The sequence below is a fragment of the Anguilla rostrata genome, chromosome 4, assembly GCF_018555375.3.
Source record: "Anguilla rostrata isolate EN2019 chromosome 4, ASM1855537v3, whole genome shotgun sequence".
In the NCBI taxonomy this organism is placed as follows: domain Eukaryota; kingdom Metazoa; phylum Chordata; class Actinopteri; order Anguilliformes; family Anguillidae; genus Anguilla; species Anguilla rostrata.
This window is the reverse complement of record NC_057936.1, coordinates 20,641,079-20,659,900: the sequence shown is the minus strand read 5'-3', so window position 1 is coordinate 20,659,900 and position 18,822 is coordinate 20,641,079. Positions and strand designations below refer to the sequence as shown.

The 18,822-nt window shown below is 49.2% G+C and overlaps 1 protein-coding gene across 1 annotated transcript in view; it reads left to right on the top strand.

The window, feature by feature from the left end:
- Positions 1-18,822, top strand: part of sspo (SCO-spondin) — a 96,000-nt gene that overhangs the window by 61,146 nt on the left and 16,032 nt on the right. Inside the window, exons 54-84 of the mRNA XM_064331277.1 lie at positions 592-759; positions 1,230-1,394; positions 1,962-2,153; positions 2,523-2,645; positions 2,783-2,912; positions 3,321-3,446; positions 3,664-3,752; positions 4,416-4,601; positions 5,123-5,293; positions 5,631-5,883; positions 6,887-6,933; positions 7,354-7,524; positions 7,921-8,055; positions 8,237-8,376; positions 8,494-8,588; positions 8,832-8,881; positions 9,019-9,189; positions 9,312-9,482; positions 9,866-9,945; positions 10,270-10,439; positions 10,980-11,026; positions 11,704-11,904; positions 12,460-12,630; positions 12,775-12,972; positions 14,411-14,510; positions 14,788-15,008; positions 15,121-15,270; positions 16,144-16,310; positions 16,757-16,905; positions 17,201-17,421; positions 18,380-18,415. Of these exons, the coding sequence (XP_064187347.1) occupies positions 592-759; positions 1,230-1,394; positions 1,962-2,153; positions 2,523-2,645; positions 2,783-2,912; positions 3,321-3,446; positions 3,664-3,752; positions 4,416-4,601; positions 5,123-5,293; positions 5,631-5,883; positions 6,887-6,933; positions 7,354-7,524; positions 7,921-8,055; positions 8,237-8,376; positions 8,494-8,588; positions 8,832-8,881; positions 9,019-9,189; positions 9,312-9,482; positions 9,866-9,945; positions 10,270-10,439; positions 10,980-11,026; positions 11,704-11,904; positions 12,460-12,630; positions 12,775-12,972; positions 14,411-14,510; positions 14,788-15,008; positions 15,121-15,270; positions 16,144-16,310; positions 16,757-16,905; positions 17,201-17,421; positions 18,380-18,415 (4,494 nt within the window). The remainder of the gene's footprint in view (positions 1-591; positions 760-1,229; positions 1,395-1,961; positions 2,154-2,522; positions 2,646-2,782; positions 2,913-3,320; positions 3,447-3,663; positions 3,753-4,415; positions 4,602-5,122; positions 5,294-5,630; positions 5,884-6,886; positions 6,934-7,353; positions 7,525-7,920; positions 8,056-8,236; positions 8,377-8,493; positions 8,589-8,831; positions 8,882-9,018; positions 9,190-9,311; positions 9,483-9,865; positions 9,946-10,269; positions 10,440-10,979; positions 11,027-11,703; positions 11,905-12,459; positions 12,631-12,774; positions 12,973-14,410; positions 14,511-14,787; positions 15,009-15,120; positions 15,271-16,143; positions 16,311-16,756; positions 16,906-17,200; positions 17,422-18,379; positions 18,416-18,822) is intronic.

The following is an 18,822-nucleotide window of genomic DNA, read 5'->3' as shown; positions in this document are numbered from 1 at the left end:
GTAACTTCGAAGGAAAGCAAACGGTGGCTGTACCACTACTAATTTACATTTTCACGCAAGTCCGAGTTTTCGTTCTATTCTTGTCATTTTGCGATTAGCCTATATGGAATTGACGACGAGAAAGTAATAAAACAGCAAATTGTTTACAACGTGTGCATGTTTTCTGCTGTTAATGAATGTGTTTGAGAGGATATATGAAAATCAATAAATACAAAAGTAACCATATATAGTCATTGTTGGTAACCCGTTGTATATAAGTGGAATAAACCCCTCCGGGCTGTCCCGGTTATTAGAAAATAATGTAGGCTACTTCGGTGGTAGTATGGGGTTATAGAAGAAATCATATGACAGATGGACCGACGACAACGTCAGTGGGCTAATTTGCCTAATCTTCGCGGTACTTTAGACCCCGGTGGAAACGCAGACAACCATTGGCTGAAGGAACCTTTTAGTTCCTGGTAAAGTAGTTCCTGGGACTGAAAGTTCCGGGTAATTTTGGTGGAAACGCGGCTTAAGTTCCATATATTGCAGTACATTGCTGTATTACACAGAGCTTTTTACATAACGTTATGTAATCCTATGTTATCCTAGGAAGTCCATCTCCACCTCCAGTGCCTGTGGTGCCATCAGGGCGCCCCCTGGTGCCTAGCCCCTGTTCTGCAAAGCAGTTCTCCTGTGGCAGTGGGGAGTGTGTGCACCTGGACAGGAAGTGCGACCTTCAGAAGGACTGCTTGGACGGGTCTGACGAGAAGGGCTGCGGTACGACAGACAGGCAACACGGGCCAATGAGAATGGCGGTCATGACATATGACAGGAAGTGGGCGTATCTACAGGAAACTCACAGCATCATTCTTTTTTTTTTTATTAACTAAGAACATGACAAATTCTTTATTTTATGGCGATTTTAGTCAAGTATTTTTGCAGGGTTATATGTCAGCTGACTTGCCTTTGGATATATTGTCCTCAGTGAGGATAAAATTTTCAGAGCTCATAGAGTCATAAAAGAGCATGCAGGATGCATTATGTATACACTCACACATATACAGTGTGCATTGGTAGTTCATTTTACAGTGTTCTGGTGCAGACATTTTAACAAAAGTAATTATTTGTTTCTTGACAACAGCTACCTGCCTGCCCATCCTGTGCTTAAGAGCTTGTGAGATGAAACGCTGTTTCTGTGCGTTTCTCTGTGAGACTGTGTGACTCTTCCTGCTCTTTGTCCCCCTCAGTGGACTGCATCCTGTCCCCCTGGACCCAGTGGAGCCAGTGCAGCGTGTCCTGCGGCCTGGGGTCCCTGTTCCGCCAGCGGGACGTCCTGAGGGAGGCCCAGCCGGGCGGGGAGTGCGGGGGCGCTCTGTTCGACAGCCGCGCCTGCTTCACCCAGGCCTGCCGCGGTCAGTGTGCTGCGGGGTCAGAGGGGGTCCAGGGTGGATAAACTGGGTTTGACAACACAGCTTCATTTTTAATGTGGGGAGGTTGCGCAAGTGCTTGAAGGTGCTCGATTTTGTGTTGGCCTGTGGGTATTAGGAACCTCCTCTTTCGAATATCTATACATAGCGGTGCCGCCAGGCATTTTGGGCCCCATGAGAAGATCTCACACTGGGCCCCACCAAACAATCCCTGCACCATTATAAAATCATTTTTTGAGGGCCCCTGTCAGTTAGGACCCTTGGAATTGCCCTAACTCCCCCCCACCCCCAATATGACATCCTTGTCCATACATATGCCGAGGAAAAAATGTAACTGTTAAATAAATTGAAGAACTCTAAATAATATCATTTTTTAAAGCGCACACTGTGCACTCTCTAATAAACAAAGTAAAGGTTGAGAATGCTTTGTTAAAGTTTCTTGGAACCTTTTGGATAATAGCATTAATTTTCATTAGTTAATTTTCATCAGCTGGAGCTTCATTCTTCCCTCCTCTTCCTCGCTCTCTCTGTCCTCCGTCCCCTCGCTCGCAGTGGATGGTCAGTGGTCCGAGTGGACGGAGTGGTCCCAGTGCAACGTGCAGTGCAGCGGAGGGGTGCGCGTGAGGAACAGGTCCTGCTCCAACCCCCCTCCCAAAAATGGCGGGCGGGAGTGCCAGGGCATGACCCTGCAGACCCAAGGCTGCAACACCCAGCCCTGTGGGCCCAGCATCGACTCACACACAGGTCAGAGCTCTTTCTAAACAAAGCTACCTTGTTCTTCTTCCTGTTTTTTTTTTAGCACTGTCATTTCTTTCACTTCAATGTCATTCAAAAAATATTTCAATATTTTTTCTTTTTTTTTCTTTTTGACATTCACCATTGTTCTTGTCATTGTCTTTATAGATTACCTTCTCTTTGTGCATTGCGTTATCCTCACTTGTTTGAATGAAGATGTTATATTTGCAGGTGTCTTCTTCATTTGAGTGAAACTGCACAGAGAACTCAACACAGCTTTGGAACTAGGGAACTCATACTTGCTGTTTACCCCAAAATTGGGTTGTTTAGAGGTTATGATGAACTCTATTGTAAATGTAATATTCTCTTGTGCCCCAGGCTGCAGCAGTGGGATGGTGCTGGTCAAAGAGGCAGATTGCCTGGCTGGCAGAGTAGAACCATGCCCACTGACCTGCCCAGACATCTCCTCTCAGAGGAACTGCACCTCACTCTGCATCACAGGTACGGCTGAGTGTGAATGCGTGTGTGTGCGTGTGTGTGAGTGTGTAATATCGCATGTGCATACTCCGTAGTGCATGTTTTCAGAGCTATGAAGACCTGAAGCTGACCATGGCTCTGTCTCTGTACTTTTGTGCCAGGCTGTCGCTGTCCCGCTGGCCAGTTCCTGCAGGAGGGGCACTGTGTTAATGCCAGCCAGTGTGCCTGCTTGTGGGAGGGTGGTGTCCTTCAGCCTGGCGAGGAAGTCATCAAGGGGAACTGCAGCACATGGTAGTTTTTCATCATATTAGATTTAAGATCATAGCATTGAAGGCATACTATGCAAGATTTTTAGCCTTGTTGTGGTCCTGTGTTTACAATAAAATAAGTCTCCTTCTCTGTCCTCAACCCCACCCACTCACCTCCGTTTTTATATTTTATACCAGTTTTTTAAAATATGTCAATTTTCCAGTAGCCATTGAGAAAAAGCAATTCCAGAGTTGTCTCTGGCCTTTGATCGAGCCCTGTCGGCTTGTCGTTTCGCTTCGCTGTGCTTGTGCCTCTTCATCTCGGCCATATCATATGTATGACTGAGCATGGTTTTTAAATTACATTTTCAAGGTCACTATCCTGCATAGTATGACTTTCAGCAATGATATTCTGGAAGTATTCATCCCATTATCTTCGTTCCCTTCTCAGTGTTTGCCTTGATGGGCATGTCTCCTGCAATGACACCTCCTGCATTACTCTCTGTGATTGGTCAGCCTGGTCGTCATGGACACCATGTGACAGCACCTGTGGCATTGGCCTACAGCAGCGATACAGGTACAGTGCAGTCTCAGCATTAATGTAAACCATGCTATATTTCTCTCATAACCTGTACTATTGGATCCTTCCATACATTTTATGATTTTATTGCCACTGTTTTAACAGTGGGAAATTACAACTTTTTTGGTATATTTCTATATGGTGTTTAATAACACACACAGGGTGTGATTAATTCACTGAAATTGCCCTGATGTCCATTGCATTCGTGCCCCAGGTCTCCTGTCACCCCAGCTGGCCGGATCAGACCCCCCTGTCCTGGGGACTCCACCGAGGCCCGGCAGTGTTTTACGCCCTGTCCCACAGGTGAGCTGTCACTCTTGTCTTTTGTGGAGACCTGTCACCCTGTCCCTCAGGTAAGCTGTCACTCCTGTCTTGTGTGGACAGCTCTCAAAGAGGTCCTTGGTTTTATGTGCTGTCCGCCAGTGGCTTTGTGCTGTGTCAGCTCACCTCCTTATACTGGGTCATTAACAAGCAAAATAAAGTTTTGTTTGTTTTTGAACGTTTCCAGTTGCACTTACATGTAACACTTGTATCTTGATGTTGTAGTTCTTTTGCCACATCACTTATGATCTTTCCTCACTTCTAGCTAAGGTTTAACCATGGCTGACTTAGCCCGACCTTTACTCTGTGAACTAGATTTGATGCTCATGGTATGGATAGCTGCTACTTCATGATAATTGTATTCTATCTGACATGTTTGTATTTGTTCCAATGACCTTTAGTATGTACTGATTGCATGTTGCATTGGATAAAAATGTCTTCCAAATAAAATGGAATATAATGTTTGATGATTATAATAAGCCATTTAGGCACAATTATGTCTGGAGTTATGATTACAATATACATGATTGAAAGGATGAAGTCACAACAGCTGCCTGCAAAACAGTGTCCCCACCCAGTTTTCAGAGCCACGACAATTAAAATCCTCTAACCACAGCCTCCTTTGGCATTTACATGCATTTTCAGGGCCGGATCAGCAGGGGGCGCCATGGGGCCAGTGGACGGCGTGGTCTCAGTGCAGCAAGTCCTGCTTCCTGCACGTGGACGAGGTGGGGCAGAGGAGGAGGTTCCGCAGCTGCAATCACACAGACAGCACCTCCTGCCAGGGGGAGACAGAGGAGCAGGAGCCCTGCAACACCCTGCTGTGCCAAGGTACTCCCGCCACACCCAGTTAACACCAAATCTGTAGCTCCCCCTTCTGGCCTAGCTTTTCATAAGCTGTGGTTCCCTCAGACGTAAATGTGATGGCCTCAGTCTAGCGAAGATATTCTTTAACACAGGATTTGAGAGATGGGCAGCCATGCTAATTCAGTTTTCATACAGCATTAACTGGAAGTGTGTTGCTCTGTTGTTGTTCTTGCTATGGCTGGCCTGGAGATGTGGAAAGTCCAGGGATTAGAAAGTAAAAGTCCTGCCATGTCTTTCTTTCTCCCATGGACTGATTTCTCCAGCTGATTTCACTAATTAGTTCTACCTCCTGGCTTAAGAATTGTGCTAATTAGCATATCCAGGTGATTGGAACAAAATACCAGGGAGGACTTTTACTGTCTCAACCTGAATTTTCCACCTCTGCTGACCTCTGCCCACTCCTTTTCTAGACAGCAGTTTTCTGCTTTCTCATTGATTTCCTCCCCTCCCCCCTCCTCCGTCCGCCCGTCCCCCTGTGTCCTCAGTGCACGGCGGCTGGTCGCCATGGTCGCTGTGGTCCGCGTGCTCCTCGGACTGCGACTCGGGGGCTCAGACCAGACAGCGGCTGTGCAGCTCCCCTCCCCCGCAGCACGGGGGTCAGCCCTGCCCCGGCCCACACATTCAGACGCGCGACTGCAACACCCACCCCTGCTCAGGTAACGCCCACGACGGGGCGGTTCTCCTGCAGTCCCGCAAGCAGACGCGCGCCTCACTTCCTGCGAATGCCGCTTTCCCACTGTTCAGATTGCAGCTAGTGTGTATGCTGAAGGGCTCTAGTGAGGAAATGTATAACTATTGTAAAGATACCGGAGGGAAGCCTCATTTTCTCTCTATTTTCCCTCTGTCCTCATTGCGAATTCATTATCATCCACTTAAACATACAGCAAAAGTGATTTCCCTCCCCTGCTCTCAGGCACTGTTATAGACGCATCTTGTTAATGTCACTCACTCTCTCGGTGGAGCTCTTATTGGTCCTTTCTGCGCATCTTTAAGAGGTGTGTCCTCCGGGGATGACCTACATGAGTGCCGACCAGTGCGAGGTGCACGGAGGGGCGTGTCCACGGGTGTGCCTGGACATGACGCCCACGGTGGAGTGCGCCACCGCCTGCTACGACGGCTGCTACTGCACCCCGGGCTTCTACCTGTTCAACAACTCCTGCGTGCCCCTGGCTGAGTGCCCGTGCTACCACCAGGGGGCGCTCCACGGCCCGGGAGAAAACGTCTCACTGGACGCCTGCAACAACTGGTACTTCATCCATACAGATGTGCTCATGAGAATGTTAATTTATTGCACTATTGTAATTCAACATGAAATAGTGAAATTTAATAAAAATTCCTCACTTTCAAGTAACCAATGTCGGTTAACAAAAATCAGATAACCTTTTGAGAACCGGCAAAACAAGTTAAAGAATTAATTTGACAAAAACATGTTTCAGTGAAAATACATTCAGAAATATGATTCATTTAATTCTTATTGATTGCCCCTGTATTGTAGGTTTCAGTTTAGTGAAATATATGGTTCTCGAGATTAAGATCAGAGACTCATTAATAATGTGTTGGAAGTATAGGAGCAAGCGAACTAGGTTATTGAGATGGTTATCACGTGCTCATGGGGAGGTGTGATCCGTGCTTTGGAGGTGTGGTATCACTGTGCTCATTGGGAGGTGTGGTATCACTGTGCTCATTGGGAGGTGTGGTATCACGTGTCATTGGGAGGTGTGGTATCACTGTGTCATTGGGAGATGTGGTATCACTGTGCTCATTGGGAGGTGTGGTATCACAGTGCTCATTGGGGGTGTGGTATCACAGTGCTCATTGGGAGGTGTGGTATCACGTGTCATTGGGAGGTGTGGTATCACAGTGCTCATTGGGAGGTGTGGTATCACTGTGCTCATTGGGAGGTGTGGTATCACGTGCTCATTGGGAGGTGTGGTATCACGTGCTCATTGGGAGATGTGGTATCACTGTGCTCATTGGGAGGTGTGGTATCACTGTGCTCATTGGGAGGTGTGGTATCACAGTGCTCATTGGGAGGTGTGGTATCACTGTGCTCATTGGGAGGTGTGGTATCACAGTGCTCATTGGGAGGTGTGGTATCACTGTGCTCATTGGGAGGTGTGGTATCACTGTGCTCATTGGGGGGGGTGGTATCACTGTGCTCATTGGGAGGTGTGGTATCACAGTGCTCATTGGAGATATTTGAGTGAAAGCTCTTTTAGATTACAGCTCTGTATCCTCGTCCCTTACAGCACATGTAATAACGGAGAGATGGAGTGTGGAACAGAGCCATGCCCTGGTGAGTGAAGTGCTTCTTGTCTTCAGCTGCTGGTTGCTTCAGTGCACTTCGCTGTCAACAGTGCACTTTATCTGTCTTTTATTTCTTGAAATCCTTCTTTCCTCAAAGATGTACATTCCGTGAAAGATAAGTTTGAGATAAATTTGTTCACAGAAAGAAGTTTGCTCTGTTAGAAAGTTATCATCCAAGGGATTTAGCCTCATCAAACCTTTTTGTATACATTTAAAGACGTTTGTACTTTGTCAATTGATATTTTAATTTTGATCTCAGCTGTCTTGCTTTTCAGAGTATTTAATTTCAGTCTGTTAATTTGAGTGATGCAAAAACTTGATGCATGCCTGATGCATGCTGGGAAAAGCTCTTGGAGCCTCTTGTGTGGTACAGAAGCCTCTCCTCTCCATCCGCTCTCTGCTCTCTCAGTTGACTGTGGCTGGAGCAGCTGGACAGGTTGGAGCATGTGCAGCCGGACCTGCGACGTGGGCGTGAGGAGGCGGTACCGCTCGGGGACCAATCCCGTGCCGGCCTTCGGGGGGCGTGCCTGTGAGGGAGACAGAGTGGCGATGGACTCGTGCAGCCTGGAGCCCTGTCGGGGTGAGGAGGACCGAGCAGAGAGACGTCACAGGGAGACAGAATCGCTAACGCAGGAGAACTTTACAGCACATGACACTCCGCTTCTGAATGTTATCTGTGAAATGAGAAATCCGCAATGAAACCCAGGCACCGTTTCAAAGGCACACCACTTTTATCTCTCTGCCTGGTAAAACGGTGAAATAAATGGCATTTCATTTGGAGATTTTCCACTGAGCTCTACTTTCAGTGAGGAATTCAGTGTGTCAGGAACAGGGAACTTTTTGTGCTTCTTTTCCTTACGAAACTAATAAACCGTAACAGTGTAATGTTTTTTGAACACAATTTTAGTTGTTGGTACATGTAAACAAGTGGCTGAGACGTGTGTGTGTGCGCGTGTGCGCGTGTGTGTGTACGCAGGTATGAAGGAGCCGTGGAGCTCATGGTCGGAGTGCTCCGTGTCCTGCGGTGGGGGGTACAGGAACAGGACTCGAGGGGTGCAGAAAACCCACGGGACGGCGCAGCAGTTCAGCGCCTGCAACCTGCAGCCGTGCGGTAGGCTAGGGAGCGATTGCGCACCTGTGCAGTCTGCTGTTTCTTCAGACTAAAAATGATTTTCAGTATCAACACATGGTCTTCCAGTATGAGTGACGTCTTGTCATTGCTGGTGGTTAAATGTCAACGTATTTACTTCCTAAAAATTCCCCCCATCTCTACCCTTCCGTTTCTTTCTCAGGTAATGAGCTGATCTGTCCAGGGGAGCAGCAGTGGTCAGCGTGCGTGAGGATGCCGCTGACCTGCTCTGACCTCAGCGCAGACTTGACCAACACAAGCTGTACCCCGGGCTGTCAGTGCCCCCAAGGCCTAGTCCTCCAGGTTTGTTCTTCAGTGTCTACAAGCCTCACTTTCAGTGCGCTTAGCGTCCGGATGGCGGCGTGTTCAAATCCCGCCGCGCAGCCTTCGCGTTGTAACCTGCGTGCCTGTCCCTTTCAGGATCGACACTGCGTCTCCGAGTCCCAGTGCCGCTGCGAGGTGGACGGGAAACAGCACGAGCCGGGGGAGACCGTGACCAGGGACTGCAACAACTGGTACTGTCTTCAGTACAACTTCCTGTGTGTCACCACGCTCTTTTTTCTGCTCTCTGTAACTGTAGTTCCTAGCTCCTGCTGCTGCCTTGATGGAAAGTTTCATTTGTGTCCATTATGGGTCTGTAAACTGATTACTTGTCAGATATGGTAAGGTTCTGCTTTGTACTCTGTTCCGGTGATGTGTGCAGTAGTGTTCCCGCTCTGTAGAGTGCTGAGCTAACAGGCTGTGCCCATTCCCAACAGCACCTGCATGTCAGGCCAGCTGGTAAACTGCACCGAAGTGGACTGTAACGGTGAGTTTACACAGCGCTAGCATAATTGGCTGCGGCATGCCTTCTCCTGTCCGGTTCAGTGAACTCTTCCTCACCGACACTCTCTCTCTCCCGCCGAACCCTCTGTGCGCTGTAACCCCGCCCCTCCTCCCGCACAGTGGATGGCCATTGGTCGCCCTGGACCCCCTGGAGCGAGTGCTCCGTGACGTGCGGCCCGGGGCTTCAGGCTCGGTACCGGTTCTGCTCCGACCCCGAGCGGTCCGGGAGCGGGCTGCCCTGCCTGGGCCCGGACCGGGAGGACCAGGTCTGCGTGCTGCCCGCCTGCGACCGTGAGTAGCGGGACGCGGTCCCGTTTAATACCTCTGTCCGAAACCGAGGGGCCCTGCTGCTGAGTGGACCGTGTCCGGTGTGAGCGCTGGACGGATGCAATGAGAACTGTTTCTGGTCTCAGGGAACGGGGGCTGGGGCAACTGGAGCGTGTGGACGGACTGTACCAAGTCATGCGGCGGGGGAGTGCGCACCCGCAGGCGGGAGTGCGACAGTCCAGCGCCCGAGGGGGAGGGGGACTACTGCGAAGGCCAGGGAACGGAGATCAGCCTCTGCAACACTGACCACTGCCCAGGTACTGAAACAGGGATAAGCAATTCTGCTTGTAAATGTACTCTTATATTAAATTTATATTTCAACAATACCATATCTAGAAGCAGAATATTGCTTTGCATGTGTAAGAGTGCGTGCATGCTTGTGTGTGTGTGTGTGTGTGTGTGTGTATGCATGTGTATATGAGTGGTTGTGTATCTGTTGTGGTGGTGTGTGTTTCTCCATGTAAGAGAGTGTATGTATATCAGAAGGAGCGTGTGTGTGTATGCATGTGTATATGAGTAGTTGTGTATCTGTTGTGGTGGTGTGTGTTTCTCCATGTGAGAGAGTGTATGTATATCAGTAGTGTGTGTGTGTGTTTCACTGCTCTTGTTTCTCATGCTGTCCCTATGGCTGTATTGCCAGTTGCTCCCTGCACTGAGGTTCCAGGAACAGCGTTCAGCAGCTGTGGGCCCTCCTGTCCCCGCTCCTGCGATGACCTGGCCGTGAGTGTCCCCTCGCCCCGGCGCGTAACGCCGACTCGCTACACACACCGCAGACCTGAGCCCTCACACACGCACTCACTGCCTCTGGTGATGTCACTTCCTGTACGACTTGTCATTAGCTTGTTGTCATTAGCTCTTGCATGCGCTCAGTGAGCGACTGTGACAGATGCAGCCTCTGATCTCTAGCAGTGTAAGCTGTATATGAGCTCACACCTTTGGAAAAAGCCTGTGGCTGAAAGCTGGGGTGCATGACGTGGCCTCTCTCTCTCTCTCTCTCTCTCTCTCTCTCTCTCCCTCTCTCTTCCTCCGGACCCCGCCCTGCAGTACTGCGACTGGCGCTGTGAGCCCGGATGTTACTGCACGGGCGGAAAGGTGCTGAACGACAACGGGACGTCCTGCGTGGAGACTGATGACTGCCCCTGCCTGGACCTGAGCACCAGTCAGCGTCTGCCACCCGGGGGCACCGTCCTGAACACCGACGGCTGTAACAACTGGTGAGGCGTCAGGGCACCTCTTCCACCGTCTCCTTCACAGCCAAAATCTACCTTAAAATCAGTACCTTTTGGATTACGATGTGCCCATGCACTCTTTAATACTGGGCAGCCAGTGTCAGCACAGTCACAATCACAGGAATCTGAAACCTCACTCAAGTGGCACAAGTCTTTCTGCCAGCATTTCCCTTATTAGCCCTTCCTGCGTTACTTCTGTGTGAAAGCCTCTCCACCTGCGGCCTGGCCTGTGTCCAGTTGCCTTTTACGAGCTGTCTCTCATGCTGCCTCTGAGGCGCTTAGTTCAGCTTTGAGCCGCTGGATGTGACGCGTGAATGGAGGTGATGAGTCCTGTGCTCTTGTAACCACTTGTGTCTAAAATGCCCAGGCATTGTACAAAGCTGCTGATTAGCGGTCTTTGTGTGGGCTGAGCAGGTGCATAGTTACTAGTGTGTGTGTGTGTGTGTGTGTGTGTGTGTGTGTGTGTGTGTGTGTGTGTGTGTGTGTGTACACTGGTGACACCTCTGTGTGTTTGCTGTCTTTCAGTACCTGTGAGGGAGGAAGACTCTCCTGTGGCAGTGACCCCTGTCCAGGTGAGCATGTCTATGCAGTACACTCAGGACAGCTGCTTGTGTTAACTGATATGGAGGAACACTCACACACTGACACTCTCCTCAAACACTGTTTACACAAGCCAGTGCTCAGGTGGTGTACAGCAGACAATCTTCAGAACTGGACATGCTGCACTAAGGATTTTCCCTGCACCACCGCAACACACATACACACACACACACACACACTACATGGCCAAAAGTATATGGACACCTGACATCCAACATCTCATCCACAATTATGGGCATTAATATGGAGTTGGTCCACCCTTTTGCTGTTTTAATAACCTCCACTCTTCTGGGAAGGCTTTATAATAGATGTTGTAGAATTGCTGCAGGGATTTGATCCCATTCAGCCGGAAGGGCATTTGGGAGGTCGGGCATTGATTGAGTGATTAGGCCTGGCTCACAGTTAGGGTTTCCAATTTATCACAAAGGTGTTGACATCAGGGGGCTGAGGTCAGGGCTCTATGCTGGCCAGTCGAGTTCTTCCACACCGTTCTCGACAAAGCCAGTGTTAAATGAACTCTTACAGAGTACATGTGGTCCCTATTGGACTCTGTGCTATATAAACTCTATTAGAATTGAATGAACACCGGACCTTTTACTGTGCACACACAAAGCACACATAGTAATTCTCTCCCCCGGCTGTATGCCAGTGGACGGAGGGTGGTGCGAGTGGTCGAGCTGGACGCCGTGCTCTCGGACCTGTGGGGCAGAGCGGGTGTCCCGCTACCGCAGCTGTGGATGCCCCGAGCCGAAGGGGAGCGGAGCCGCCTGCCCTGGGGTGCAGGAGGTGCACGGAGGGGTGGGGGTGCAGATCCAGAGACAGCCCTGTCCTGGCATCAGCTTCTGTCCAGGTACGTAATACGACTATGCTATGCCATACTACTGTACTATTATGTACTTAACTGAACTGTGCTGTGCTATATTGGACTGTACTAGCTATACAATGCTGCACTCTACTACTGTACTGTACTGTACTATATGCTGTATTCATCTATTTATTTAATTGTTCTCTGGATGATTGTTATGGATGAATAATTTTCTGATAAATACAAAATGTTTTATTTAAATTTTTGAAAATATATTGATTGATTTATTTAAGACATGTTTATGGTTCTCTTAGGGCTATGCGACAATCAAATATATTTCACCTATTGTATCCATTTTTAATCTTAATGGATCTTACACACAGTCATTCGTAAGATGCATGTCAATTTTAATTCTCGGCTTGTTGGACCTTGTTTGATAGCTGTTATTTGTGTTAATTTTACACTCCCTTCCTGCCCCCCTCTCTCATTCTCTCTCACTCCCTCCCTCTCCTTCTCACTCCCTCCCTCTGCCTCTCACTCCCTCCCTCTCATTCTCTCTCTCTCTCTGTCTTCCTCCCTCTCCTTCTCTCTCTCTCTCAGTCCATGGGTCGTGGGGCCCCTGGGGCTCATGGTCAGAGTGTGACGTGTGTGCGGGGGAGTCCGTGCGCAGCAGGGAGTGCAACAGCCCCCCTGCCAGGTTCGGCGGGCTGCCCTGCCTCGGGGAGGGACGCCAGAGCCGCGGTTGCCACGACAACGTCACCGACTGTTCGGGTCAGCGTCCCCCTCCATCCGTCCACCCGTGTCCATCTGGGCCCCCCCCCCCCACCTCCATAATTTCAACAACATCATCATGGCTTTATTATGAATGTTTTATCTTGTGATCTTCTCTTACTCTCCCGCGTTCGCTGTCTTTAGAGTGTGGCGGAGGTCAAGAAGAATGGCCTTGTGGGAAGCCGTGTCCGCGCTCCTGCTCTGATCTCCACGTGGACACCGTGTGCGTAGACACGCCTGAGTGCCGTCCCTCCTGTGGTTGCCCTGGCGACCAGCTTCTACAGGACGGGCAGTGTGTGCAACGTGAGGAGTGTCGCTGTAAATTCCACAACACCACTGCAGGTGAGGGCCCCTGCAACCAATACCACTGACTCTCTGAGCACAGACAGTACATCTCTCTCAGTACCACCAACACACAAGCACTGATACTGACAGTACATCTCTCTCAGTACCACCAACACACAAACACTGATACTGACAGTACATCTCTCTCAGTACCACCAACACACAAACACTGATACTGACAGTACATCTCTCTCAGTACCACCGACACACAAACACTGATACTGACAGTACATCTCTCACAACATCACTGACACGCAGACACATTGACACTGACAGTACACCTCTTACAGGACCACTGACACAAACATACTGATACTATCATCACATCTCTCGCAGTACTATTCAAACGTACTGAAACAGGACCCTCACAGTACCTGTTGCTCACTACAATGCCACTGGTTCTCATTGTCTGGTATACAATACAACCACAGCTAGGAACCTGAGACATGAGAACGTCTGATGGTCATATTATGTGACCTTGTGAGTTTCCTCCCCACTCCTTCTAACTGCTGTCTTTCTCTGAAAATAGCAAATACTTTTTGGAGAATTTGTGCCAAAACTGTGCGAAAGTTTTGTACAATTTTATTGTTGCAACAGGTTTCATTTAACCAAGTAGGTGTCAATATGTTTTCTTGAAGGGGGCAGGATTACTCAAATCATCAGTGAAAGAATAAATGAGGCCCAATTACATCCGTGTTTCCAATGAAAATAACACAAAGTTGCTATAATAACCCGGAACTTATTTTGATGTAATTTATAGATTTTTATCAAGGGGACACTGTAGCTAATTGACATATTTTAGGCAACCTTCCAATACTGTGCAGAACGGGTAAATGAATAAGGTAGATCATTTTTTTATGCAATCCGGCACAAACTACCAGGGAAGGATTATTACGAATGAATATTTAACAGGGTACTACAGGAAAGAGAGCACATTCTCTGTATCATGGCGACCTTCTGTAAATGTGACCAGCATCACTATTAAGGCCTCCATCTAGCTGCCTTTTAAGAGGTTGTACTTCAGGTCTCATTTATGAGCTTTTTTTCATCTCACATGACACACTGCTGCAAAAAGAGGAAGTTTTCATTATCTGTACGTATCGAGTGTGGTTGGCTCAGGACTCGATGAGAATTTATGTAAATTCGCTATGGTGTTCAATTACCACCAGACCACATGCTGTTCTTGTTAGCAGTATTGCATTTTCGTGTGTCCGTATGTCTCTCTTCCAGAAACCCAATCCGCCCACTTTCTCACAAATGAATTTTAGAGCGGCAAAAAACCCGAATTAGCCGCCATGCTGGCCCACAGTCATTTCCCTGTTTAAAAACAAGCTTGTCGTGTTAAATTCTGGCTACACCGCCAAACGCACGGTCAGAAGAACATCGGGTGTTCTCTGCATTCTCACCCCTTCCTCTCTCCTCCTTCCCCATCCAGGGGAGCTGGGTTCAGGTAATGCTACCTTGACCTGGCCGGGTCTCCCAGACTGGCAGTTTGCTGAACCTGGAGACACCATCATCAGCGCTTGTAACAACTGGTACTGTCCTTCACTGGTTTAAATCTACATATCAGAGACTGTAGGAGTTTCGCTAATTGCTATTTCAGAGGCCAGGCGCAAGCCTTTGGGCTATGTGCATAAGCATGTTCCTCATACATTAACAGTTCTGTCTGTTATAGAACACGCTTGTGTGATTTAATTAAAAGATAGCAATGTGTAAATTTATCTCAAGACTGCTTTGTATTCTGAAAGGTTTCCCATGGCCTAGTTGAGAGTTTAAGTGGCAGCTGTGTCAAATTACCATTCCTTCTCCCAGCACCTGTGAAGAGGGCGTCCTAAAATGCCAGTCAGTTCCCGGTTGCCATGTGGATGGTGGATGGAGCCAATGGGGAGCGTGGTCAGAATGTTCGGCCCCGTGTGGGGGTGGAGTCAAGCTCCGGTCACGACAATGCGATAACCCCAGCCCCCAGAATGGTGGGAGGGGCTGCGCAGGGGTATCTGAGCAACAGAAGGACTGTAACACCCAGCACTGCACAGGTGTGTATGGCACAGGAAGAGCATTTGAACTCACTTTTACTCTCATAATCAGGTTTGAATGATCGCTGTCACACATGCACTGCGTACACGTCTGTCTGTTTGTACACGCCAGATTCTGGTCCCTGGTTCGACTGGTCGCCCTGGTCCGAGTGCACGGTGAGCTGTGGTGGGGGCGAGCAGTCCCGGACCCGCGAGTGTCGCTTCCCCCCCTGTCCCGGGCTGAAACGGCAGAGTAAAACCTGCAACACCCAGGTGTGCCTCGGTGAGTGCACAGCTGCGTTTCTCACGGCGATTGTCTGCATGGGTGAAAGACCCAGGACTGAGTGAGTTTACAATGCAGTCACTGTCTGCGGAGGGCAGTGTCAGTGCCCCGGTGTCCTAGCAGAGGTCTAATTAAGTCTGCCATCACTGCGAGGGACCCACAAGAGGTTTTGCGATCACCCACAAGTGTTTGTTAGTTTGCCTGTGGTAGTCCGTCACTGAACAGACAAATAAAGAAAGTTTAGAATAGTTTGGGGAAAAGTGTTTGGATAAAACTCAGTTAAGGGACAGCCTGTGGAAAAAGGGAGAGATTATTCAATTTTGGGGTTGCTATGACAGCAGGGGGGGGTACACTGCTGCAATATCCATTTTGGTGCAAACTGGACCTCCTAAAATCTCTTAAAGGCAAGGCGAGTGTCTGTTGAAGCGCTCCAGGCTGTACGCGCACCGTGAAGTGTATCGGGCCCTGCTGGAAAGCCCTGCTAATGAACAGTGCTCAATGCCTGAGCAGTTTGGAGCAGCGGCTGATTTTATTTATTAGAGCGTTTTATTGATTTTTGCGGGCTGGGTCCGCTGACCTTAAGGTAGGGCTAACCAGATGCAGCGTCGGGGGAGACCCAGTGTCCTCACGGAAGGGAAACGGTACGGTGGCTGGAGGCAGCCTTCATGCCAGAGCCCTTCAATCCTTGAGTTATCTGTATCTTGTTAGGAAAGGATGCCGCTGCGAGAACTGACTTCACCTCCTTCAATCTTAGTTTTATCTGCAATTCACTTATGCCCTAACTCTTCCTCTCTTTGCCCTGCATCCATCATTCTACCCCCCCTCCTCGTTCGCCTGCCCTCCATGCCCCCCCCCCTCCCCTCAACTCTCCAGAGGTGGGGTGCCCGCCTGGCCGTCTGTACCGGGAGTGTGAGAGGGGCGAGGGGTGTCCGTTCAGCTGCGCCCAGGTCAGCGGGCGCGAGGGCTGCTACTCCGAAGGCTGCGAGGAGGGGTGCCACTGCCCCCCCCAAACCTTCCAGCACCGCGGCTCCTGCGTGCAGGTGAGGGGGCGTGGCCTCGCCGTCAGTCAAACGCTGCCCCGCCTGCAGCCCTCTGTACCCTATCTCTGCATCATTCCCATGCGTTTCCATGGGGGCCTCATTTTCAAATATAAACGGTGAACTGCTTTGTGTTTATGCGAGCTTGATAAGTTAAGTTGCAGCTTGTGCTCCTGTCTCTGCCACCATTACATAAGGGGTAGGCTGTGTGTGTGTGTGTTAGTGTGTGTGTATGTGTGGGGGGGGTGTCTGTGTGTAAAATAAGTTTTTCCATTACTGTATGTGTTTATGACTGCCACCATTATACAAAGAATGTGTGTTTGTGTTTGTCTGGTCACTTAACGTAAATTACAGCTTTTCCAGTTTGTGTTTATATCTTTAAACTACCGCCATTGCTTAAATTATTGAGTTTGGGGGGTTACTGCGTATGACTCTTCCCCTGTATACAGGAATGTCCCTGTGAGGTGGATCGGGAGCTCTTGTCCTTGCTGCAGAACGTGTCGGTGACCTCTGACCCTCAAGATGCTGGAGCACAAAACCTGACGGAGGGGGCGGTGTTACAGTCTGGAGAGACGTTCATACACCAGTGCAGCTCATGGTGAGAGCGATTCCAATTAACTAAGGAGCCCAAAAAAAGAAAAAACGGATAAGATCACAGTACGCTCTAAGGGCCACTTTACAGTGATATTCAAAAGAACAGCACCTGAGGAAGGCACATCCATAATAGTTATCTCTCAGTTGCAATGAGAGGAATGCTTTATGGTCTGGTTAGAGCCATAAATTGCCACGGACGACAGCTAGCCGCTACGTCTGGCTACACAGGGCTCTCGCAGTAGCGCGCTATTGTCGGCGCGTCAGGGTGATGTACCGTCTCGTCTCCGTTCGCTCCTCAGCTCCTGTCAGCACGGGCGGTGGAACTGCTCCCTCGAGCCGTGCCCGCTGGACGGGGGCCTGTCCCCCTGGGGCCCCTGGGGGCCCTGCTCGTTGTCCTGCGGCGGTCTGGGGCAGAAGCACCGCGCCCGGAGCTGCAGCGACCCGGCCCCGGCGCACGGGGGGCAGGACTGCCAGGGCCCGCTGAGGGAGAGCGCCTACTGCCAGGCCCCCGACTGCCCAGGTACCGCTGCACCTGGAGCAGCGCCTCAGCGCTGCTGGACCTGGGCTCCACACGTAGCATACGCGCTACCACACGTAGCATACGCACTCTCAGAATGACATGGCTACCCAAACAAGACCGTACATGCATGTGCAGCAGCTCCACTTTTTATTTCAGGAGCGACATGTCTAACTGTGATTGTTTTAATCGATCATTTGATAGTATTTTTCCCTTGCACTTTTCTGGCATAGCACATTTAGCTCGACTGTTGTCCTGACGTGTGTTGTCCTACTACTGCTTGGAAAAAAAGTGTTTAATCTCAATGGGACTAACCTGGTTAAATAAAGCTTAATAAATACATAAAAATAGCAAAGGACAGTACACACAGACTCCAAACATTGTGGTTATCACAAAAAAGTGCCCCAGACTGCATAGAATTAGCAAGAATGCCACATTTTTGCCCGCCTTTGATGCCTATATATGGGATATTTTATTTTAAAATCTATATCTGACATCCATATATATTTGTATTGATATTGGTAGATGATTGCAGTGTAGACTATACACATCTATACCTCTGGCCAGAGACCACTACCCTTCATTTGGGGAACTGCACAAAATAGGATATACATAACTATACAAAGTAGGATAATGTTGTGTAAGTTATTTTAGCTCGACTGATGGTGAGTGTTTTAGGGGAGAATCAGCTGGTCTCGTTTTACCATGATAGTTTCTAGATTTACTCTCAAGTCAGACCTGAGCTTAGTCCTCAGATCAGGTTAGAGGGGGATATAAAATGTTCCCCAGTAGCTACCATTCAGAGCTTTTATTAAGTAACCCAAAAGTAAGCATGTATTTTTACCCTGATCCCTTGGTCACCTCAGGTATTTGTTGACAAAGCTAAATCCGAAGGGCTGGGTCATGCCTGCTGTTTCACATTGTAATACAGTAACTGACTGTAACTCTTGTGCCCTTGCAGTGGTCACAGTTCCCACAGAAGAGCCCGCCGGTCCAGGTAACCCCCTTTCTTTATTCCTCCCTGCTCGTCTTTTACCTCAGCTGCCCTGAATCACTGTCGAGGGGGAAGCTATTCTCAGAAAAGTTTAGCTCTGGCTCCATATAAACGAGGACACGGTCTCCTCTCAGTGGGTATTACTGATGTCTCTGTCGAGCGCTGGCTGTCTGCGGATGGAGGAGGGGCGATTCTTTCCGTGGTTGTTCACTTTTGTCTCCGCTGTTCTCGAGATAAAGTTTAAGGCTACTCAGAGTCTAGCCGGGTTCCTTCTCTGTCTCTGAAAATGATGATGATGATACGGGCTTTTTTGCAGTGTAGATAAGCCCTGTGTCTTTTTCATCTCTGTAGATTGGAATGCAAACTTTTCAGAGCGTAGTCTGGTCCTGTTCTTTCTCTGTCTCTGTGGA